Genomic DNA, 18,926 nt, shown 5'->3' with positions numbered 1-18,926 from the left:
AGGTGTTATTGTTTTAACCTTTTCTTTTCTTATTTGCTGCATAATGTAATTCTTTTCTAAGTTATAAGTTTCTGGGGTTGGGATTCATATTCTTTTATTTCTGTCTCTCTCATAACACCTATATCATATTAGTCTCGTAACTAAGAACTGAGTTTATTAGTCTGATAACTAATAGATTGTCAAAAATCGTTTGAGTGAGTGAATAAATAAATCACTCTCAAGTTGAAAGTCCCAAAGGCAAGTTCAATCGTCTAGATGAAGTCTCAGTCACCAGGCACCTGGGGGTCATCTGGATCCTCTCTCCGCTTCCTTCGGGAGAGCCTCTCACCATCCCTCCCTGGGCGCTCTCTAGTCTTTCCAAGGCCCTCCGTCATCTGCTCTGTCTCACCCTCCTAGCGTAGACCCTTCCACGCTCTCCCATAATTCTTCCTCCACTCTGCACTAGATCTTATCATAGAAGCCCATTTAAATCCTTCAGTGGCTTCCTAATGATCTCAGAATAATAGCCAAATCCTTAGCAGAGTTGACAAAAAAGTATGCAAAGTCTGTCCTCTGCCTTTTTTCCAACCTCCTCTGGTATAGCTCTTTTGTCTGGCTCTCTGGATTCCATTCACAGTGGCCTTCATTCACTTCCTGGAAATGCCCATGTTTCTTATGCCAGGGACCTCTGTGCATCTTCATGGACCATACCCTCAGGCAAGTATTTCCTCATTATCCTTCAAGGCTTGCCTGAAACCTCACTTTGTCAAGGAAGACTCCCCAGAGTCAAGACAGAGCTCTTGTCTCATCGCATCTTGAAATTATCCTTCACAGCAGTGCTGTATAGTTAATTTATTTTGCATGTGATTAAGGATTTAATTCATTCCTGGGGTTCTTTCTCTACATAGGAGCTCTGTGAGTTATTGGTCAGTATTCACTTTGTACACTGCTCCCCGCACCTCTCTCCTAGCCCAAGGTCTTGCTTTTTTAAGTGATCAATAAATGTTTTTGAAGAAACAAATGAATCAAAAGAGATACTAGAGGGGCTGGCCCAATGACATAGTGGTTAAATTCGTGCACTCTCCTTCAGCAGCCCAGGGGTCACCAGTTCGGATCCTAGGCCAGACTCATCAAGCCATGCTGTGGCAGCACCCCACATATAAAGTAGAGGAAGATGGGCAGGGATGTTATCTCAGGGCGAATCTTCTTCCAAAAAAAAAGAAAAAGCAAGGGGGGCGGATACTGGATACATAAAAGGAAATAGAAGTGAGAAAATAAGGTAATGGTAGTTTAGGGATAATAATAAACTCTGATGGCAATGTGCCTCCCATGGTGTTCATTCAGAGTCTCTTGGCCGGGACTCGTCCTCAAGGTTAGTGTTCCCCTGCACTTTCTGTTCAGCCTTCTCTCCTGCAAGATCTGCTCATGCATCTCTCTCTCTGTTGGGCAGTCGATGGACAGTGGCAGGAGTGGAGTTCCTGGAGCCAGTGCTCGGTGACCTGCTCGAACGGGACCCAGCAGAGAAGCCGGCAGTGCACTGCAGCCGCTCACGGGGGCTCCGAGTGCAGAGGGCCATGGGCGGAGAGCAGGGAGTGCTCCAACCCTGAGTGCACAGGTAGGGCCCCCGGCTGCCTTTACAGGGTGCCTGCCCTTTGTAAAATGGGACAGAACTGTGCCGGACGGTCGTAGACAAATCGGATAATTATATGTTTCTGACCAATGAAGCCGATGTAGCAGTGTTCATTCTGCTGTATGTCACATCAACAAAGCAACAAAAGTCAGGAGACTCTTAGATTTAATACCCCTTAAGCTGATGAAGTTCAGCACTGAACTTATATTTTTTACATGTAAGGTTCAGTGTCCATTTGAAGAGTCTGATAAACTTACATAAACTTCTGTTACTCTCAATGCTGTATACTTGACCAGGAGGTCATATATTTGAAAAAGGTGTGTTCATGGTGGTAGATTTATAAAAATGGAGCAGACAGTAATGGTCCTCAGATTTTAAAATTCCTAAAGCAGTTGCAGTAGACGGCTGCCACTGACCGTGACACGTTTCTTCCAGCCAATGGTCAGTGGAATCAGTGGGGTCATTGGAGCGGCTGTTCCAAGTCCTGTGACGGCGGCTGGGAAAGGCGAACGAGGACGTGTCAGGGAGCGGCGATAACCGGCCAGCAGTGTGATGGATCCAGCGAGGAAGTGAGGCGATGCAGCGAACAGCGCTGTCCTGGTGAGAATGACCTGAGATGACCCCGATGCAAATGGTCTATTTCCCCCCAAAATAAAAATTCAAAATATTGTCATTGGTTAAGGGCAGTACGTCCTCAATTGAAAGAAAAGTGGCAATTTACTAGTTTCTACAGTGTAGAGGGCTGCCTCTGGTTATGCATCATAGACCGTTGCTTCTGTGGGTTTTTAAAATATTTGCTGCAAAATGACATTGAAAAATATGATAATACCAAGGTAGCCATACTGAACAGTAACAAGGCTAGATATCGTTTAAATTAGGTAGCAGTACTATTTTTTTCACTATTTTCGTGAAAATGAAGAACACAAAGCAAGTTGCCTTAGATTATTTGCAGCAGAAATATCAAGACATAAGTGTTAGGTAGCTAAGCGAGAAAATAAGAAGAGGCTGTCGAAACTTGAACGCTTGCAAATTCTGCTGTTAATCCATCTTGATGCATGACCGCGGACAGCCCCGTTTACTTGTCCTTGCCCCATTTCCACTGTAAAAGGAAATTCCTGTGAGGAACACATTTAAAAATGAAAGCAGAAGGGCTTAATTAGGAGTGAAGGAATGGAAGTGCTGCTGCATTAAATGATTTTACATATAAGGCATAGAAAAAAACGAAAGGTCGGAAATTGCCCAGATTATAAATCTTATATTTTAAAAGATCATTTAGAACAAAGATTCCTTCCTAATTGTGTGTACATTCCATAAAATATTATTGACATACTGAGGACTCAACAAATAAGTGAAAATTAGGATTTCGGGATGATATCATATGCAAAACTGCTATAAATGTGCTAGAAAAGGTTATCGGAGGGAATTTTAAAATTTCACAGCTGGGTATGGAGGAAAGTGCTGAAGTGTGAGGACCCAGTTAGAGTCCTGTCACGGCTGGTGACTCTCGGTGGGCAAGCTCGCCAATCCCTCTGGCATCTGGTTCCAGTGGGTGCGGGCAGTGCAGCTGTTGGAGGTCCCATTTCAGTTCAGAAAGCCATGGGTTTCTGTCTCTAACATGACTACTTCAATTTAGAAAAACAAAGTATTTTAAGAGATTTCTAGGGGTCACAACTTCGTATTTCTCCATAGTTAGAATTCTAAAGACTTGTCACAGTCCAGCACTGAGAATACCAACAGAAACTGGACTCTAAGAGTAAGAAAATGTCAGGAGATTTTTTTCAGAGCTTAAAAAGGTCTAAAATTAGTTTTGTTAATTCTTAAGGCCATATGAATTCAGAACGATAAGCAGGAACCAGCAGGCTGGATGTCTTCGAGAAGGATACTTGTATTCATCAGCGCTCTGACGTTCCTCCTGTGCTGCATGAGAATTAAGAAGCATCAAACTAAAACATTTACTTTGCCCAGAGAGAAATCTCATTAGAACACTAGGCATGATTAAATAAGACCCTTTTAATATTTGAAGTTACCTAAACCAGCCTGAGCATACCAAGATTCTTAACCGGTCCTTCTGAACTGTCTTTCCTGAGTGTGTGTAGAGGTAAGACGGGGCTGCTGCAATCAGCCTTACAAAGATTGCCACCTGCTGTTTGGAGAACATTTCACATATCTGTTTACAGGAGGGGTTTATTGCTTATTTGCTAGGTTTGTTTGCTGGCTTTCTTGATTTAAAGCGGGATGAAAATGATCACACAACTCTGTAAAACTTTTTATATTGTACTGTGTATTTTTTAGTATTAACCTTAACAGTTTTATTTTACAGTTTTCAATAATATGACCTGAAAAGAACTGCAAATCACTTCCAAGTATATAAGTAACATTTTCAAATTAAAATGAATTTTTGAGTCAGCTAATTTATAAATTTGTGCTTATGTAGGTGTAAAAGAATAAATATATGTACCAAGCTTTTGAATATATCTCAATCTGGTACCTTTATACAAACTGCGTTATCCATCAAAAATTGTATATGACTATTAATTTCAGATATGCCTTTGATACTCTGTAGAGTATGAAAATAAAGGAAGATTTATATTTATCCTTTAATTTTTCAATGTGCAGTCATATCAACCCCAAATTATTTTATCAAGACAACAGGATTTATAAATCACTCAGTTTTCCGTAGTGGACCTGGTTTATGTAATCACATTACAACTCTGTTCAGTTGCCCCTCTGTGGTCAGTGTATGTTACTTCCATGATCAGGAGCATAGTTCCTAATTTCAACCATTATATTGCTCCAAATTTACACATTAACGATATAAATGGAGAAAACTTTCGAATTATCTTAATACTGAGGCTTTTTTTTTCTCTTTTTGTCAATTAGAAAGCCTGAACAAGTGTTTCTTTTAAAACAATATGTTTATTTCTCGTAATATTTTTAATACTGTTCATTCTTGATTTTTCTTCAGATTGCTGGAAACAACTAGTATTTATTTTTATGCTTCACTTAATTTAGATGCAAAACAGATTAATCAAGTTTGCCAAGAGACCCTCTGTTGTTAGGAAGGAGAAATGTAATATTCGCACAAATTTGTCTGGATAATTAATGAAAATAATGATTAATCATCTGGATTTAATCAAAAGCTGTGAAGATGTCTACTAAAAATGGAAAATAAAAAAAAATATTTTCCCATCAAGATGAGGACATTCCTTTACGGGAAAATAGATAAAATAAAAGCATTACAAAGAATATCATCGACCAAAAATAGAGATTTAGAGGGATGAAAAATTATATTTAAAAAAATGCTGCTAGTTGAGATATAGAGTAGCTACCGGAGGGATAATTAAATTGCTTAATTTTTAAACTGATCAAACTCCCCAAATAAGGATTTCATTGATCTCAATCTCATTGCACACCCCTGGGGTTTGAGGGTTAAAATAGGAGACAGGCAATAGCTCTTCTGATTTTGTTATGTTGCTAGCATGTGAAAACATTCTATTTTTAGTATCTTTTGTTTGTTTTGCAATGTTTCCCTGGTTAATATCATCCAGAAAGCAGATGTTACTAGTGGATTGGTCTGTGACCTTGCATGCTTCCTGGGGACCTCCTTGCTCTGTTCCCAGGGAGGGGCTTGCTGTTCCTATAGCTCCACTTCTGGGATCCATTACTCTTTAGTCATTAACTGCTAAGTTGGAACCTACCATTCACAGGTAGATGTTAAACTTAACTTGTACATAAAATGTCTTTCTTGGAGTGAATTGCCTTATCTGCAAATGGTGAGTGAAGCCTGCAGGTTGCATGTGCTGAGAAAATCCTGTGAAGTAAGGTACCCACATCATAAATGTGCACAGTAAGAGCAGCTTACACCAGAGATGCAGCAATTATTGGTGAACTTACCTCTAAACATTCGAACCAAAGGAGGTCCGCAGTGACGTTGGCCATCCTAAACTTGGCTTGAACATGAATGCATGTGTGTTAGACTTTGGCGCCCTGCAGTATGGTGACCGCAGCCCTCCCCCATAGGTGTGGCTGTTCCTTAGCTATGTAAGATGCTCTCTTCTCAGGGGACCAAGAGAGACTTTCATTTGTTTTCCAAGTAATTTTCTTTTAACGTGGCTTTAGTAGGAACAAAGAATCACAAGCTTGCTTCCTTTGCACTCTTGTCTTCTTTGAGTGCCTCTCCTTGTTGTGCAAAGCTGTGCTTCTCACACTGTAGGAGACATAAGAAGCACCCAGAGAGCTTGTTAAAACACAGGTTCCTGAGCCCAACCCCCAGAGATCCTGATTCAGTAGGTCTAGGATGGGCCTGAGAGTCTGCATATCCAGCCAGCTCCTAGGTGACATGGATGATGCTGTGCACCCTTTAGTCATCTGGTCTGCACGTGACCCTGTAGGCACTGGCCTATAGTAAAAATAAGTAAATAAATACAAATAAGATGATAAAGTTAACAAAGAAATGGAAAACAGTCCTCTGCCTCAGCTCCACTGATGAAAGTTGAGATATCTCCTAACGAGACTGCAAAATTTTATTTTATTTATACTACTTCATTAATAACGAGGGATTGTTTCTGAAATCAGTTAATAGTGAAAACACAGACAATCCATTTAGAGTCTCCCTCGCCAACTCATGTGTCAGTCAAAATAAGATCTCTTTACAGCAGTCATTTAAAGAAAATAGGGCTATTAACTAGTCGTGTGGACAAGAAGGACGGGTTAGTCCTCATCCAGCTCTCCGTTCTCCAATCCCCATTGTTCCTGTTCCAAGGAGAGCAGGAGAAACAAGTTGGGTCTCACTTGAGCATGTGTGGTGTACGGCCACGCACGGCCAGGATACCCATCTGTAGTCCTGCCACCCCCAGCAACCGTCTCCCTGAGCAGGAGTACATTTTCACTGCCTCTTGTCCTCCAGGGCTGCTAGCTGCTGTAGACACACACGAGCATATAATATTTTGGGGCAGGGGGTGTCAGGGAGGAGAATGACGTCTTAGCTCACATTGACTTAGTTTCTCCTCAGTTCCCAGTTGGAAGAGTGGTGAGTTGATGACTATCGGTACAAACATTTTGTCTTTGTTAGAGACACACAAGTTAATAAGTCAGACTTCTAAATTGTGTGGACCACTGCATTTTAAGGCCAAATGTAATCATTATTAGAAACCCAAATATGTGAGTATAAAATTTACATATTTTTTCTAAAGAGAACCAAAAAGCATTCTTCTCCATAGGGAAATATTTGTGTACAAGTTGGCACCTGCTTCGCCTTTTTAATTCCAAACCACAAAGTTAATCACTCATAGAACTTTTACAAAGCTCCTATTCCATTAGAATTTCTATTATTTTCTGCTATAAGATGTTATGTATGCACCCTGAAAGAAATTATATTATTACCTATTCAGTTTCAAAAGATTAGGGCAAGTGTTTTCACTGAATATTTTTGGACATAGCAAATAATGTCACACCCAAGTGTTTGCACCGGTTGTTCACCTAAAACCAATCACTGAGTTCAGTGTTGACAGTAGGTGGCACTAGGTATTGACTTCTTTCATCTCAAATATTCTATTTGTTCTTGCCAAGTCACCTCAGATACATTCTAAAAAGTAGGGAAATCGATTAGAACTTGAAGATACTGCATAAGTGAGAGAGATCACCTGTTGCTTAATAAATCTCTAAGGAAGCATCCATGCTCCTGAAAAGCGTGGGTTTTATTACCTGCTCCAGGCTACATTTCTGCAACAAATCAGCTAAATTTTTAGGCAGAATTAAGGAAGAACTACTGGGGTCTAAGACACTCAGTGTGTATACCAGATAGTACTGTCTGTCTGTTATTTAAACCTGTTGCCATGGAGATAATCACCATCCTGATTTGTTTTATCAGATTGTTCATCAGATGAGACTTGGAGAAAACTCTCACAGCTTCTGCCTTAGCAGAAACTAAAGAAGCAATTTGTTGTAATCTTGTATTACCGTACCTTGTCCAATTTAGAAATAGTTGGCAACACGCTGATCATTCTCAAACTGAAATAGAAAATTTAAGCAGCACTTTTGACTATTTTTTATTTCTTCCTTTCATCCCATGTTGTTTTTATGGTAAAAGTATATGTATTTTAGGAACTACTTAATTATTTTTAAATTAACAAAATTAAAATTAATGCAATTAGTAGAACTCCTTTTTGGGTTCATTGTGTACCAAGACACTAAACCTGAATATTAGTCCTTGACATTTCTCACCCCCACTGATTTCCCTCTCCCGTGGATCCTGACTTGTGAATAAGCCTAAGATCCTGCCCCTGCGCTCTTTGGTTGCTGTCTCTGTGTCTTTATCCAGCACCTGTGTGAGGAGTGCCCATAAATCTGCATCTTTATGCCACACCCCTTGCAAATGCCGGACAGACCTTTCCAACTAGGGTATCAAATCAGACTCTGTCACCAGGAGAGGTTCTGTCTCCCATACCCAATCCTTCCTGTCATCTGCAGTAATTTCTCCTCCTCAGCAATCTCTTTCCTGGTGATGGATCCCACCTCCATCAAGTCTTTTCTCAGTGGTCCTGCTTTCTCTTCCCCTGGCCACCACCTACTAGCGGCATAAAGAGCCTGGAGTGGAGTCAAACCAAGTTTGTCTTTGGGCCTCAGTGTCCTCATATGTAAAATGGGGATAATAATATGTGCTGCAAGGGATCGTTTCAAGGATGAAATGATAAACTACCATAGCTACTTAGAATTATTAAATAGCAGTCTAGGTTCTCTTTATCCATTACACGTATCATTGCAACAACCACATTTTCTAATCTTGTCCTCACAGGTTCATCTGATTGTCCTTCTCTTTGCATGGCTTTAGTCATGTGACTCACTTGCCCAAAAAAACTCCCATGGCTTCTCGTTACTTGCGCAATTCAGCGCGTACTGGGATCCTTCTGATTCTCGTAAGGTACCACGCATCAGCTCGTCAGCTTTCCAAGGTTATCCCCTCCACTTATTTATATGTACACATATAAAACAATCAAACAGCTCCAGGGTCTGGTCCCCAGAAGGAGGCACATATTCTCTCCTTACTCCGTTCCCTGTGCTGTCATTCACCTGGTCTCCTGGTGTCCCATCCCGTCCACCTTCACCTGCTGAAATGGGAGCACCTTGGGACCAGTCCAAGACAGCTGTCTCCTCCCTTAACCATTCTTCTTTCTCCCACAGTCACTGGGGTGTTCTTTCTTCTTTGAACCCCTGGAAATTTGCTTTGTGCTTCTCTTATTCTGTATTGTTACCACAGCTCTTAGCTGAATTTCTAGCTCTTTACAGATGAGTTATCTATTTTCAGCCTCCACGTCCTCTACTCTGCGTTGATCCTCGTGGAACGGAGGAGGTTATTAGATACATGCTCTTTGGAATGTTTTTTTCATTATCCTAAAGGCTATAACTGGACTAATGAAATCACTTGTATAAATGCATGTGAATAAAAGTTTCAGAATGACTATGGTAGTAACACCTTACATCTTAGAATCTTCTTTTACTCTTTCAAAATGCTCTTAGTTTACTTAAGTAGAATTTAATGGACATTTTTAGCACATACACTATTTTCATTTTGTAGTTACAATTTGTGACATGATCCTTCCTTCTTTAGAAATAAATCATTGAGATGTTGGAGGTAAGAAAAATATGTACGTTTCTGTAGCAAGTTATTCAATTTCCCCAAATCTCAGTCAAGCTTTTTCCTTTAGGCCAAAGCTCCTCAAGGCGGTCTCTCTTGTGGCCACCTGTCAGGCTAGAAGTGGTCCCAGGTGTGCCCCAATAGGGAGGCCCTGCAGCTGGGACACAGGAGGCTGTGGCTGTGGCCTCCAGCCTGGACTAGCCCTGCCCGTTACTCTAGGCATCTCCAGATGTTGTCGTTTCTCCATGTGCCATGACCTGGAGAAGGCAATGAAGCATTGCGATCCTCGGCAGTTCCTAAGATAATGCAAAAAGGCAGGTAAGCCCAATTCTCGAGCACGAACCTCAAGCATACCCCAACATAACACTTTGTCTCACTAAAAGTTAGTAAATAGTTACTTAGAGTTATTCCTCACAATGAAAGTTAGCTATCTTTTTTATTATTATTAACTTTGTTAACAGGTTGGAAGTAGAGTGACCTTCTCGGCTAAGTTGAAATATAGAATTAAAAAAATCAGAATTCAGAATTTTGGAGGGTGTGTTTCATAAAACACTGTCTAGACCAAGTACTCAGACAGGCAACCTGCAGTGCACATTGTTTGCTAGTTAATTTAAAGTTTGGAGTTTGCTGACTTGAAGACTTCGAGATGAATTTTTGCAAAATATATGACTCCCTTGTTTACCACTTCCACAGATGCTGAGCGATGGTGTAACATTCTCTGAGAATGGACTGAGGGAGCTGTTTGATTGACAGGCCCACCACCCCCTCGCTCAGTGATGTCTCTCTGCCTTGGCTTCTTCAGGTTTAAGATGGGGATCATATTTGCATGCACCACATAGGGTTAGGATGAGAAATAGACACATTACTATATGTGATGCACTTAGAAGACCGCCTAACTCATAGTGGTCGGTAAATCTTGCTGTCGTAATGGTGGTTCTTTCAACTTGACACTGAGAAAAGCCATTTTCTCTGGGAGGAATGCTGCTAGGAAACACACTTCAGAAAGAGCCTTCTTTTCCCTGAGACCTTAGCAGCACCACAGATTCCTCCCATGAGCAGGTTCCCCCACTGACAGGAGAGCTGTGAGCTGTGTGAGCACAGAGACCAGATCCATCTCATTTACGTCTGTAGCCCCCAGCACAGGGACTTCCCAAAACACAGGAATTAATGAATTGCCAGCAAGTGAAATCTGAAATGTGGGGTCATGCGTAGTGCATGTTTTTCTATTTTCTATTTTTTTTTTCCTGTATGCCTGCTCTACAGTTTAGAATCAATTTCCCTTTAATGCTGAAATTCTAGCATAAGAGGTGAAAACTAATTTTCCACATCAAATTGATTTAAGCCCTGTATAATTTTTGCTATTTTTAAGAGACAGAAAATCAGTTTGAATAGACAGATGAACAGCTAATCACTAGGTAATTGCTACCTTGTTTTAAGGGAGCATGCTAACTACATACTTATGACTTCAAGTACAGTCCTGTCTTACAAATGGGTTTTTATATCTTTGCACTACTGATGGCAAACAGTGGGTCTTTCAGCTGATGAACAGACTTGCTGTTCATTTTGCTAAGGCATAAAAACGAAGAGTCCTTCATGTTGCTGCACAATAATATGTTTTTATTTTGAGCACAGAGTGGCCTGAGCTAATTATGTATTTTCTAATTTACAAAATACACATAGGTAGCATTAAAAAGAAAAAAAAGGTAACACAAATCTCTGTTGCTAGTTTATGTTTCTCTCCCAAGCTGTGCTTCCATACCCCAACCGACTTTTTGATAATACCAAGATGTGCTCAGGTATCTCAAACTCGAAACTATTTTCAGCATCTTCTCCCCCAAGCCACCTCCTCCTCGTGTGCTTAACTCAGGGTATAGACATCAGCCATTCTCCCTGGAAACGTCAGCTTCATCTTTTATTTCTCTCTTCCTCTCATCCTACATCCAGCCACGGAGCTGGGCCTATCCCGCCTGCTAAGTAGGTTTTGAATCCGCCCACTGCCCATTGCCACTTCCCGTGACTCCACCCGCCTCCCCAGTTACACCCCTTAGATGCTCCCTGCCTCCCTGCCTTCATCTCACTTTCCTTCCATCCATTCTCTGAACTGCAGGTATAGCGTTCAAAACGTTATCATAAATGTCCCTTGCCCTTACATTGGGACTCCTAGTTTACCTCAGCTTCCATCACTCGCCGCCACACACATACTTACCCACCTCTGCTCGTCCCCAACTTAACACTCTGGCCATTCTGAAATGTCCCCAATTTCTTGAGTGTACCAGGATCTCCTAGTCCCCTGGCTCTTCCCACGTGTGGCTCCCGAGGCACGCTTTTCCCTTCCTCATTGGCTGTCTCCTGCTTCTCCTGTGCTCCTTGACTTGGACACCCTTCTGGAAGTCCTCCACTGACATCTGTCCCCTGCAGTACTCCCCGAGCAGCCAGGACCTCTCAGATCACAGTGGCCGTCCTGCCGTATTGTCATGTCTCCAGATACTGTCTCCTTCACCACCTTGGGGGCTGAGAGACTCTGACTATCCTTGTTCATCATTTGATGCGCAGTATGTAACAAGGTGACTGGGACATTATGGGTGCTCAGGAAGTGTATGTAGAATGAAAGAACTTACAGTGCACTGAGAAGAGCCCAGAAAGTTCCCCACCGCTGGGGAGTTCATAAACCTAAGATGGAAGAAGATAAGTTTTTATTTAAATATCCAGGCTGTTTGGCTTTTGGCATGAGCACAAATAGACTTATTTTCTGAACTAATTTTTTTTTTTAAGATATAATCTTCAAAGAATGCCAGGTCACCTTTGATGAGATATTTAGAGCAGCTGTGGGATTTGACATTAATACTAAAAAGCTGAAAATGCAGGACCAATTTGCACCTTTAATCTGTGATCCCCTGTCATCCTCCTTTCTTATCGTGTTTATTCTGTCTGCAAGAAGCACAGTGAATCCAAGGCTTCATGAATCTACAGTGGAGAGAGCAAAGTTTGTTGACCTCTCTAGGTTTAATAAATTACTGTGATCTTTTGGGGGGTCTAGTTGAGGTAGACCATAGTGATTGTCACTGGGTAAATGGGAATTAATAATTGAGTGTTGTGGTTGGAAAAAAGAGAGCTATTTAATCAGCTTCCTCCTTAACCTGTTAGGATGTATGCAGATCACATTGGGAGATTCTGAACAGGGTCTCATGGACTCTTACCAGGTTAGACACAGCCACATAGGGTCAATTTTTGTCAACACCTGGTACCCTGGACACCCATTTTGGCTGATTTTTAGGAAAACTATCATAGCTAACCTCTCTGTCTTACTGTTTCTGAATGAACATTACTACCTACTGCCAGTCTGTTTAATACACACACACACTCTCACATGCACACACACAGAGTCCTCAGTACTTTGCAGAGTCATTCTCATTCTCTGTCATCTTAAGTCCCGGGCTAATGGAAAAAGAGATCTTTTGAGAGTAATTTTTTTTGCTAATTTCTGGTCAAAAGTCTATGTTTGTGCCTGTAGGCCTCTACCTGTCACTAGACTTGTAAGTGCCATGTGCTCTAAGAGTGAAACAAAACAGAAAAGTCATCGTCTTCGTGGTGCTCACATTCTGGCAGGAGGCATAAAAATAATAAGGAAGCTAGACAAATATGCAGAAGTTATCAGGTGACAGGTGTTGGGGGGACAGTAAAGCAGAGGAAGGTGAGGGGACCTTTGCAGGTAATCAGGGACTCCCTGAGAAGGCCGCGCAGTCGTGAGCGGCGTGGACCCTCGGGGAGCAGAAGTGGAAGGGCGGAAAGCACAAGGGCACAAGCTTCCTGGGTGGAGCCTTCCCGGGATGCTGGAGAGGCTGTGGGGCCGGTGTGCGGAGGAGGGGCAGTGACAGTGGAGGGGTGGGGGCTGAGGGAGCGGCCAGACCGAGGGCCTGCTCACCGAGGCCAGGTTAATCACCAAACGTCGTCCTTACACGAGAAGACATTTTATTTTTTTCCCAGGCACTATAATTTTAAAAAACCAAGCACCGACCCCTGCTCCCAAACCGAGCTGAGTTCCTGCTGGCCCACCCTGCTTCCGCCTCAGGGGTTTCTGCTGCGGCCCCAAACGTCTCCCCCTGTGGCCCACCGGCGCCATCTAGTGGTGGACGCTCGCCATGACCCGCTTTCCGACCGCGCCGTGGGCGGGGCGCAGGGATGGGCGTTCACACCTGCGGGCAGAATAACGACAGGTGTGAAAAGCTTTCTGAAACCACCCCGGGGAAGTGAAGAGATCCAGGGTGCAAATTACTTCTTCACTGGCTGATGTCAAAACTTAATCAGAAAATGCAACGGAAAGCTCTAGCGACTAGTTTGAGGAAATGTATTTCAAAATTTCTTCCGTGGAACGGAAGAAAATTTGAGTTTGAAAACCGAAAAGAAGTACAAGTGCAGTAAAAGTGAAAGATTACAATGAAGAGTAAATGAGGCAGATACCGGACAGAAGCTGGATTTGTAGATGAAACAGAGAATAATCAAGTGTGTTAGTAATGTTACGTTAATTACTGCTAAGTCTTTATTATAAATAGACTAAAATTAAGCAACTATTAAAAACAGTTTTATATAGAATCCAATTATGTAATAAATCATGCATATTGTATTTTGTGAGTTTTAACATATACTATAATTTTCCTTTTTTTCATATTCTGTACTAGTTTTGGTTGACATTTACAAAAACATACTTTTCTATTACAGTATTGTCAGACATGGTACTATTAAAATTTAAGTTTACATTAATTAAAATTAAGTGAAATTTAAACTTCAGTTCTCAGTCTCCCTAGCCACATTTCAAACACTCAATAGCCATGTTTGACTCGTGGCTGCCATATTGGACAATGGACACAGAGCTTCCATCACCGTGGAAGATGCCATTGTGCAGTGCTGGTCTATCGTGTTGTTTCCTCAGTGAAAGGGATTTACTTAACACACCAGCTGTGTGCTAGACACCATGGCAGTTCATTACAGCAGATTAAAGAGGAATAAAGTAAAACGTGGTTAGTCCACTAATGGGCAAAACATGGGAAATGAGACTCGCACGTATAACCAAATGCATTCAACCCACTGTGAGAAGAGGTGTTAAAGAAGGCTTCCCAGGGAACACACCATTTAAGATGCGTTTTAAAGATAAATAGGAATTTTACCAAAAACCGAGGAAAAAGGAGAGCGTTTTAAATAGAGGGTGTAGTTTTTGCAAAGTTGGGCAAGTGTGCATTGGTGTGGAATGTTTGGAGGATGGCAGTTCATTCCGTGTAGCTGATGCGCAGGAGAATAAGTAGGAATGGTCCTTGGAACGCACGCGAGCTTGGGGCTGGCTGGAAGGGCTCTGTAATTACACTGAGCTCAGCTATCTTCATCCTGTCGGTACTGGAGAACCGCGGAAAGGCTTTAAGAGCTAATCTGACCTGTCTCTCCAGCCCTTACTCTGCATTCCTCTTGACTCTTTTCCCTCCAGCAACGCTGGCCATGATGCCCCAAGATCTTCCCTGCTTTCCAGCCTTTGCACATGCTCTTCTCTCCGCCTGGAGTGCCTACTGCCTCTCCCACAGCCAGTCTCAAGGAAGCGTCCCTTCCTCCAGGGAGCCTTCTTTGGTTCTTCAGCTTTTATACTCAAACAGCCCCCAGTACTTCCTGTTTGCAGCTTATCATAATTGTCCTCAAGTAATGGTGTGTTTAGTTGTTTGACCCCCGCTTCTTCCCTTTGACTTAAAGCTCCATGAAGCAGAGAGTGCTTCTCCCCTGCACTATTGGTTTTCCCTAGAACAGGGCCCAGCACATGTTAGTTGGGTAAATGCATAAATGAACCAATGAGGTTGTTCCCTAATTCAAATGGCACAGGATGGGTGTCTGGGTAAGTGGTGGGGGTAGAACCCTCGAAGGTTAAGAGGAAGAGAAGGGTGAGTAGAAGATGAAGCTGACGGTGTTAGCCCTGGGTACAAGGTTGGAGGTGCCATTACCAGGGAATATAGGAGAGGAAAAGAGTGGCATTATGGAGAAAAATGGTGGGATCTGAAGTGTAGGCAGATTGACCTTGAGATCTTCTTGGAACAGCCAGTAAAAATGACACTGAGCAGTTGGAGATACCAGTCTCAAGTCCAAGAAAGACATCTGAAGCAGAGAACAGCTGTGTTACCATGCGTAACTGGAGGGAGAGGCCGTGTGTCGAGGCTTGACTGCAGTACTGCCAAGTGAGAGTGTGGAATCAGAAGCTTCGATGGCCACTGATGGCATTCTTACTGTGGCTCCAATACTTCCCAACTTTCCGTCTTTCCCACCATCTCCCCTTCTTTGGCATTCGTTTGGGTACCACCTTGCTCCAGAGCAGTGGCTCCCCACCACTGTCTTGTCTCTGAGCTCTGCCCTTTCTTCCTGACGCTGTCACCCTCCTCTCAGGAAACACTTCCCTGGGCCTCCACAGCCACCTGACAGGAGGCTGGATGGGGTTGCAGGGCAGGGAGCGTCTGCTCTTTGTGGGGTGGGGGACAGACAAAACAGATGAGTGGCTCCCAATTTGCCAATCTCCATGGCCAGTGTGGAGGTGGGTGGCTGCAGGTGCTTGGCTGGTAGTGGCTGTGGCATTTCTTAATTTATTTCTCCACTGCTTCTGTTCTTGTCATATTGGAAGAGGGAGCCCAGCAGAGGCTGCCCCCAGCCTCACTTGAGTTGTACCATTTTTTGGTGATGAATTTTATTTTTTATTATTTTATATTTTTGATTTATTATGACTCCACTCCTATTCATCACTGCCGCTCTCAGGTCAGAGTCAGCAGCAAAACCAGCTCTTGGGTCCCAGGAAGGGGCCTCCCAACCTCAGCCCTCCTGCCTCCTGTAACAGCCCGAGGGGGTGGGGGTGTTGAAGGGGCAGGAGGTCATGGCTTGGCCCCTAAGGGGAGAAGGGTACGGCACCCTGGAAAGGGGACTCCTCCCCCAACCCTCCACTCCTATACTTAGTTTCTCCTCTGGATCCAACACAGAGTACAAAGAATGTTTGGATTCGGGGGGAAAAGATTAATTCACCTCTCTGTGCCTTTTCCCATTTGGTAAATGGAACTAATAGTCTCTACCTCGTAAAGTTGTTGGGGAAGATTAAATGAGTCCATGCATGTGAGGATCTTAATAAGGACTGACTCTGATTACTGTTATTAATATGTTTGAAATTATCTAAGGAAAACATTTAACTTAAGGAAAAAATAAGGCGTGGATGATTCTGTAAAGGGCACGGAATGAGATGGAGAAAGAATGCTCCAGTGCTGTGTGACGAGCCCAGCAGGAAGTGTGTCGAGAGGAGGAGTAGTATGTTCTTTCTAGGAGCAAGCTGTCAGATTTAACACAGTCTAGATAAACCTCATTCTTTCAAGAGTTCTTTGGCTCTCCATTAAAATATTTCTGGTATACATCTGTTCTTCTTGAAATTCCCTTTAACTTTCTTCCCTCAGTAATTAAATTGAGCTTTTGAAAATAATAAGGCGCTAAGATCAGTTTATTTTTATATGGTGGAGTATGATTGATATAAGTGCTCTTGTATGAGAAAATGAAAAGCTATATATTTTTGCCCTTTATATTTATTTACTCTTAATACTTACAGTCAACAATTTTAATACGGCTTTCAGCCTATTGGAAATCATTTTATTGTATAACATCCCAAAACATTATGAATATTGGAAAGATTTTTTATTTATATGCTTGAATGTAATGTTCAATTTATAGGCAAATCCAAATGACTTTTTTAAAAAGCCTACACAGTAAGCGTTTCCAAAAGAAAGGACATTTCTGTGAAGATTTTGTAGATAATGAAATGGAACCTAGTGGTTTTTGTTTATGAAGACATTTCTAACATTTCAGGAAACAATGTACTTTAGAGAAAATGAAAGAGCTCTACAGTTAGAGAGATGCATTTAAGGCCTGTTTATTGCCAAGATTTAAGAAAATAAACACTGCTGGCATTCAAGTCCCTCTGTTTTAAATTACAGCGCCTTATGAAATATGCCCGGAGGATTATGTGATGTCCATGGTGTGGAAAAGGACCCCAGCGGGCGGCTTAGCGTTCAATCAGTGCCCACTGAACGCCACAGGTAAAGTGGGGTGATGCACCGAACCCAACTGATGCTCGCCGTCCAGGAACAGCAGGCTCTGTGGGCTTCTGAAGTCACACTTTTGTCCTATAGCCATAAATAAACCCGTCCAATAAGCAATTAATGAATTGATTTTAGTAAAGTGCTTCATAAATGGAGCCAAGGAAGAGACCTAGAAAATATTGCTGATGCAATGGTTCCTCAGTGTGACTAATATGCATTACAAAAATAATCAAAATAATTTCATGTGCATGATTTTTTTAGGCAAGAAAATGTACAAACCCAACTTTTCAGCCTGCCTTCTAATTCTGTGATGCCTTCTAGCATCCTTGTTATAAAGCTTCTCTCTGTTCTTTGTGACTCGCAGGCACCACTAGCAGACGCTGCTCTCTCAGTCTTCATGGAGTGGCCTTCTGGGAACAGCCGAGCTTTGCAAGATGCATATCAAATGAGTACAGACACTTGCAGCTTTCAGTAGGTGCAAAGCCAGCTTTAGTACTTGCTCTGTTTGTTTTTTGCTAATGATCACTGTGTGAGAATTCAACCTTCTGCTGTACAATCAAATCCGTAAAATCTCTGAAAAAATGCCTGAAGGAAACAGGGATGTGATTGAAAGCTAATTTTTATAAGTCAGGGCTAAATTGTCTTGTTCCTAGGGTCTGGGTTTTTATGAACCCTGCTATTTAAATGAAAGGATTCCTTGTCTAATGGGGAAAATGGCCTGAGCAAAATCCCTTATTCGGGTTAATCTATAGGAGTTAAACTATGTATCGTGAAATAGTACATAAGACTTACTTCAAAAAAACCGTACACTTTGATATTAAATTCTTTAACATTTCAGTAGTTGGGAAGTGATAAAGCTGTGTCACTTAGGTATCAAATTTCTCACTGCATTTTGACATTAAGACATGAAAAAAATGACAACGTTATTGCACCAGAGAAAGTTAATTACTCGCAAAAGATTACGTGGGCCAAATTTTCCAAAAATTGCCCCTCTTTTCCCACACATCATTGAATTATTCAGAGTATGATGTATGAATATTTTGAGCACAGTTAAATTTCACTTGGTGTTTTACAAGTGCAAGTCATTGTCATTATCAGAGACTGTTGTCATTTCATCCTGACAGTCAAGAGGAACTCCACACACGAATGAACATTGTGGGGTTTAGAACAAAATAGCAGTCTGAGCCGACTGGAGAGTTGAACATTGGCAGGGATGGTGTTAGTTAAGAGCCTTTGAGTTTTGTTGTGCTTATGTTTTCTTTTAATTTTCTTACTGTCACTCAAAATGTGCATAATTCTTTAAAAAAAAGAACATTCTTGCTTGTGGATGGAGAAGTAGCTTGTACAACAACAACTCTTATAAGTGAAGTAAATGTATTTGATTATCAGAAAGACAAAAAGCACATTTTTAAAAATCTGAAAACCAAACGCTGTCTAATATGTTTAATTACCAAATCAGTAATTGAATTGATGATTATTTGGCTACATTGAGCCTTATTTCTATTATTGTATGTGTATATATATGTCTACTATAGATATATTTACATATATTTATATATAAATACACATATATGTGTAATTATATTTATAT

The 18,926-nt window shown here is 41.7% G+C and overlaps 1 protein-coding gene across 5 annotated transcripts in view; it reads left to right on the top strand.

The window, feature by feature from the left end:
- The window catches only part of ADGRB3 (adhesion G protein-coupled receptor B3), a 645,087-nt gene that overhangs the window by 276,880 nt on the left and 349,281 nt on the right, over positions 1 to 18,926 (top strand). For all 5 annotated transcript variants that reach the window (XM_070514627.1, XM_070514626.1, XM_070514625.1 and 2 more), the window contains 4 exons: positions 1,430 to 1,594; positions 2,045 to 2,209; positions 17,231 to 17,332; positions 17,700 to 17,806. In XM_070514627.1, coding sequence (XP_070370728.1) covers positions 1,430 to 1,594; positions 2,045 to 2,209; positions 17,231 to 17,332; positions 17,700 to 17,806 — 539 coding nt within the window. The remainder of the gene's footprint in view (positions 1 to 1,429; positions 1,595 to 2,044; positions 2,210 to 17,230; positions 17,333 to 17,699; positions 17,807 to 18,926) is intronic.

The sequence above is a fragment of the Equus asinus genome, chromosome 8 (assembly GCF_041296235.1).
Source record: "Equus asinus isolate D_3611 breed Donkey chromosome 8, EquAss-T2T_v2, whole genome shotgun sequence".
NCBI lineage: Eukaryota > Metazoa > Chordata > Mammalia > Perissodactyla > Equidae > Equus > Equus asinus.
Note: the sequence above shows the minus strand (reverse complement) of the source record. Positions and strands in the feature narration are given on the sequence as shown.